The following is a 6,000-nucleotide window of genomic DNA, read 5'->3' on the forward strand; positions in this document are numbered from 1 at the left end:
GAGGAAATGTTGTCTACTGCAGGGTTCTTGATTTGACTTAGGTCTTCCAGTGACCTGCCAAATTCTGTACTCCATAATCAGGTGCATATGAGTGTGATATTGTTAATTCGCACATTAAAAGCCATTGCATGTGGTTTTCATCATTTGTCATTCTTGACACGCATCTTATGCGTACGAGGATAACTCTTGTGTGCCTAGCTCACAAAATACACTCCTGGAAATGAAAAAAGAACACATTGACACCAGTGTGTCAGACCCACCATACTTGCTCCGGATACTGCGAGAGGGCTGTACAAGCAATGATCACACGCACGGCACAGCGGACACACCAGGAACCGCGGTGTTGGCCATCGAATGGCGCTAGCTGTGCAGCATTTGTGCACCGCCGCTGTCAGTGTCAGCCTGTTTGCCGTGGCATACGGAGCTCCATCGCAGTCTTTAACACTGGTAGCATGCCGCGACAGCGTGGACGTGAACCGTATGTGCAGTTGACGGACTTTGAGCGAGGGCGTATAGTGGGCATGCGGGAGGCCGGGTGGACGTACCGCCGAATTGCTCAACACGTGGGGCGTGAGGTCTCCACAGTACATCGATGTTGTCGCCAGTGGTCGGCGGAAGGTGCACGTGCCCGTCGACCTGGGACCGGACCGCAGCGACGCACAGATGCACGCCAAGACCGTAGGATCCTACGCAGTGCCGTAGGGGACCGCACCGCCACTTACCAGCAAATTAGGGACACTGTTGCTCCTGGGGTATCGGCGAGGACCATTCGCAACTGTCTCCATGAAGCTGGGCTACGGTCCCGCACACCGTTAGGCCGTCTTCTGCTCACGCCCCAACATCGTGCAGCCCGCCTCCAGTGGTGTCGCGACAGGCGTGAATGGAGGGACGAATGGAGACGTGTCGTCTTCAGCGATGAGAGTCGCTTCTGCCTTGGTGCCAATGATGGTCGTATGTGTGTTTGGCGCCGTGCAGGTGAGTGCCACAATAAGGACTGCATACGACCGAGGCACACAGGGCCAACACCCGGCATCATGGTGTGGGGAGCGATCTCCTACACTGGCCATACACCTCTGGTGATCGTTGAGGGGACATTGAATAGTGCACGGTACATCCAAACCTTCATCGAACCCATCGTTCTACCATTCCTAGACCGGCAAGGGAACTTGCTGTTCCAACAGGACAATGCATGTCCGCATATATCCCGTGCCACCCAATGTGCTCTAGAAGGTGTAAGTCAACTACCCTGGCCAGCAAGATCTCCGGATCTGTCCCCCATTGAGCATGTTTGGGACTGGATGAAGCGTCGTCTCATGCGGTCTGCACGTCCAGCATGAACGCTGGTCCAACTGAGGCGCCAGGTGGAAATGGCATGCAAGCCGTTCCACAGGACTACATCGAGCATCTCTACGATCGTCTCCATGGGAGAATAGCAGCCTGCATTGCTGCGAAAGGTGGATATACACTGTACTAGTGCCGACATTGTGCATGCTCTGTTGCCTGTGTCTATGTGCCTGTGGTTCTGTCAGTGTGATCATGTGATGTATCTGACCCCAGGAATGTGTCAATAAAGTTTCCCCTTCCTGGGACAATGAATTCACGGTGTTCTTATTTCAATTTCCAGGAGTGTATGTACAGTGACAAGCTAGTAGTGTGGTGGTAGTGGAACAGCTGTTGTGAGAAGATAGTGGGGAAGGTGGTTAGTATCTTTGATGTTGGAAGGGAGACTGCAGATAAGAGATCGCACATGCTGTCCAGCAAAGGTGGAGAGTCTTGCTGTGAGAGTATTATAAAGAGAGAAAGTTCGTTAACTAGTAGGGAGAGATATAGGTTTGAATTATCGATGTTTTGACCCACGTAAAGGGAGTGTATATGAAAGTTGGCTTGTCACTGTGTCCCTCAACACCAAGATGCCATATGACTGTGGTCTAGCTTCCATAGTCTGCAGTCATTTCCAGCAACCTTCTGGCATGAAGCCCATCGCCTCTTTCATAAGTCATTCAACATATCACCTTCTTACCAGTAGTTGTGTCTCCTTTGAGGGCCAGAAAAATCCATAGAATATCTGCGAGTAATCACATGAGATCTTTCTGTGTCAATCTGTTGAGGGACCAGTGCATAGATGTTCCATATCCAGTCAAAGATAGGGCCAAAGGTAGCCATGTCACATACCAGCCATACTGGAAGTATAGTATAGTGCAATATTGCAGGCCTAACTTGTTCAGAAGTTCAATGCAGAGTCCCTTTGGACATGCATGCTTGTCCGAAGGAACAGGTACTGGAGTGACTACAGCCGTATCTGGTGGACAACCAGTGGTAGTTTGGGTCTGGCTGTGAGTCGTGTTTGGGTAGCCTAATGGTAAAGTGACCATTTGTGATCAGTGGGAAATCTAGGTCTGGCACAAATGTTCATTGCTGTGGTTGTCCATATTCATAAATGCAAATAATTTCATTTATTGTACAGTGCTCTATGTTAGTATGAGAACTAACCAGTTGGCTGTCTGCATGAATGGCCACTGCAGAATTTTGGCTAACTCCAAAATTGACCATCCAGTAGTTGAACATGTTTGTAATGATTGGCAGCAAATCTGCACTTGTGGTAGCTCTTTCCCCATATAAATCAATCTGGAGTAAAGCTTATTTATGCGTGTTGCAAATATCACCTACTGATTAGTAGCTACTGGACAAAATGTTGGTAGTATTTGATAGTAACAGTTACCTATCTCAGGTAACAAGACACCCACACACTTTTGAAAATGCTCCAGCATTAAATAATTTGCAGAACAATTACAGGGTAATATTACATTTGATGTTAACAGTTACCTACCTAAGCTAACAAGATACCAATACGCTATTGATAATGCTCCCGTACTAAATAATTTACGGGGTAATATTATACATTTAACCATTTGTTAATTTTATTACATTAATTAATTCATCTGTAATATTTACAATCTCCTACATTTAGCTCTAGTGCTGCTTTAATGCTGTTTTCTATATTTGTTTTTCTAACCATCTAGCTTGTAGCTTTGAACCACGTTTCCGGTATTAAGCTGGAATTAGTAAAGACAGAACAAGAAATGCCTGTGACTTAAAATGATAAAGTTCTTACCAGTTTTATTTCCTACACATGATAGATATCTTGGCCTAAATTTTAGACAACCTACACTGTTTCTTTGCATACCTATACTTTTCTGGCTGATTCTTTTTGTATCCAATGCAGAAGAAAGAACCTTAATGTCATTTGAAAAATATATTTCTTCCATGTCTGCTTCATTGAAAAACATTCTATGTGTTACAAATTGCTGCAGAAATTATATTTACAGTAGTGACCAACCCTGGCACTGCACAGGTATCACTTGACAACACGTCCGTCATAGCGGTAACAAATTATATACACTAATCCTCATCGTGAATCGGTCTAGCTGTTAGTGAAAACTGTATCGAAAACTCTATAGTAGTTCCTTAGGTTAGCCATCACATCCAGACAGGAAAATGTGATGGGAGCTTTAATGTATAATATGTATGTTCTTTTCCGCTCTTAGAAGAAACTAATTACCATGTTATCAACTGAAGCTGTTTACTTGCTACATGACTTGTAAAATTATGATTTTTTCGGAAGGTTGTAGTGTGTTATTTTATATGACATTGATCATCTTCTGTATTTTGTCATTTGATTTGATCATTTGAATGTTTTATACATGTGGACTTTTGAGAAACATGGAAATAAAATACAGCTTCATCAAAATGAAATAAAAGTCCAACAGCACTGTTTTTTATTTATATATTGTTGCTGTACATGAGTGTTAGCTTCATTTTGTTTGCTTTCAGTGGCAGAGCATCTCACTGCACAGCATTCAGCCATTAAGATGCTGCACAGTCGGGTGAAGCTTGTCTTGCAATACGTGCGAGCAGTGCAGGCTGGGCAGTTGCCCAGAAATCATGAAATCCTTCGTGAAGCTAATAGCCTTAGCCATCGTCTGCCTGTTTTGCAAAGTCCGCAATTCCGTGCTGATTTTTACAATGTGAGTTGTACTTAAAATGCTTTATTTTAGAGCACCTAAATTTGTCAAAAATCTGATAGTGTCCCAAACAAGTAGACTTGTATTTTTTTTTGTATTTTTAAAATTTTTTACTTGTGTATCTAACATTATTTTTCTTTGTTGCAGCAATGCAATGATGTTGGTCTTATGACATATTTGGGAACAATCACCAAAGGCTGCAATGATATTAACCAGTTTGTCAATAAGTTTAATATACTTTATGATCGACAGGGTATGGGTCGTCGTATGCGTGGCATATTTTTTTGAATGATTTAAAATAATTATTTAAAATGAACTTTTCATCTGTGACAACCTTGCAAGTCGTTCACCTTGCTATTAACTGAAAAGAAATGTTCAACGCGTCATACAATACTTCATTTTTTGTCATCAACCTAATTTTAAGTATTTGTGATAAAAAAAACAACCATTATGAGTAAGTTAAATATGCTTTGTGCTACAGAAATAAAACTGTCAGGTATTTTTCTTATGAAACTACTTTGTCGTACTTGCGTGACATTCAGAAAGTGTAATTAAATCTTCTTTGCTGTTACTTTTTCTAATGTTGCTTTTATTATTCAGTTTTTTCCAAATGCAGCATGTGTGTTAACTGATTTAATTTTATGTTGAAATATAATTATTTTAAGAATTGTTTCAAACTGATATTATTTATAATAGTAGAACTAGAGTATGTAAACTGCAGAATGCATCTGCTGTAAATGAGATGGTATGTTTTATTTGAATTAGGAGTTGTTATGAGGTTTTGTTTAAAGTACAAGGTAATTGTTTGAACTATGGAAAAGCTCCCCTGTGGGCTCGGAACTCTTTTGTGACTATTTGCTTGGCAAATTTGTTGCCTGAGCTCTTGCAGTACCCTTTTTGCTGTGCTATCCTTCTACTCTTCATCCTCCAGTTACTCCCCCTTCCTTCAAGGGTCTCACATCCAATGAGCATGTGGTTGGTGCCCACTGTGTCCTTAGCTAGTACTGAAATTGCTTCCCAGTCCCTATGCCAGGCCCTGTCTTTTGTCTACTGTTTTGTTGCTAGGGCCTGTTTGCACACTTGTGATGCTGCAACATAGTTGCTTTATGCACAGGCTGTCATTTCATTTTTTTTCTTGTTCACGACTTCTTACATTCTTCCTACACATCAGCATTTCTTCCTCCCTGTGCATTCCTAAAACCTGTCTTACGTATTTGATGTGCAAAGGGTGACTGTATGATGTGTAATTCCCAGCACCTGAATCCACAAGTATGGTATGAACATACACCCAGATAAGAAACAGGCTCAGGGACATGTGATGGCCCCCAGCTAATACCTTCCCAATCACCAATTGATCCCTATATCTGGAGTTCAGGAGGTGTGGCCTAAGATTGTGCTATTCAGGCCCAAAACCAGTTGAAAGCTACGCTCCTCTACAAATACCCTATTTGTGAAGGGGCCCATCACACACTGAATTACTTAAGTGAAATTATGATCACCTATCTACCTGATGGTTTGACAGAGGGTGAAATCCGAGGTTACCTTGACGATCAAGGTGAAAACCTGTCTGCCAGGTTATGAAGGAGATAGTTAGTGCTGGCCGATATCCACATTCAACCAGGTGGACTTCCCCTTTCCTGTGAAAATGCAGTTAAATGTGTAAATTGTGGCAGCGATGCACATGAAGTAAATTGCACATCCACATCACCCTATTGCATTTACTGTACAGGAGACAGTGCTGCTTCATACTGTGAGTACACTGTGCACCAAATTGACTGGACTATGCAGGTTATAAAGATGAGGGAAAATGTCTCCCCTAGAATATGTTTATGTTTGCTGCTGGCACATTGCACCTCTGCTTACTAACAGCCTTGTTACATTTATGCTGCAGCCTCTCTGCTCACCTGGAGTAATTACCCTGCAAATGTTCACATAGCTAGCAGAGTCATACATGTCACTGCTGGAGTGACCTTAAAGC

At 42.5% G+C, this 6,000-nt stretch overlaps 1 protein-coding gene across 1 annotated transcript in view; it reads left to right on the forward strand.

Moving 5' to 3' along the window:
• LOC126336617 (COP9 signalosome complex subunit 6) overlaps nt 1-4,593 on the forward strand; it is a 46,105-nt gene extending 41,512 nt beyond the window's left edge. Inside the window, exons 5-6 of the mRNA XM_050000491.1 lie at nt 3,832-4,025; nt 4,170-4,593. Coding sequence (XP_049856448.1) covers nt 3,832-4,025; nt 4,170-4,310 — 335 coding nt within the window. The 3' untranslated portion in view covers nt 4,311-4,593. The remainder of the gene's footprint in view (nt 1-3,831; nt 4,026-4,169) is intronic.
• Nucleotides 4,594-6,000: the final 1,407 nt, after the last annotated feature.

The sequence above is a fragment of the Schistocerca gregaria genome, chromosome 2, assembly GCF_023897955.1.
Source record: "Schistocerca gregaria isolate iqSchGreg1 chromosome 2, iqSchGreg1.2, whole genome shotgun sequence".
Taxonomy (NCBI): Eukaryota; Metazoa; Arthropoda; class Insecta; order Orthoptera; family Acrididae; genus Schistocerca; species Schistocerca gregaria.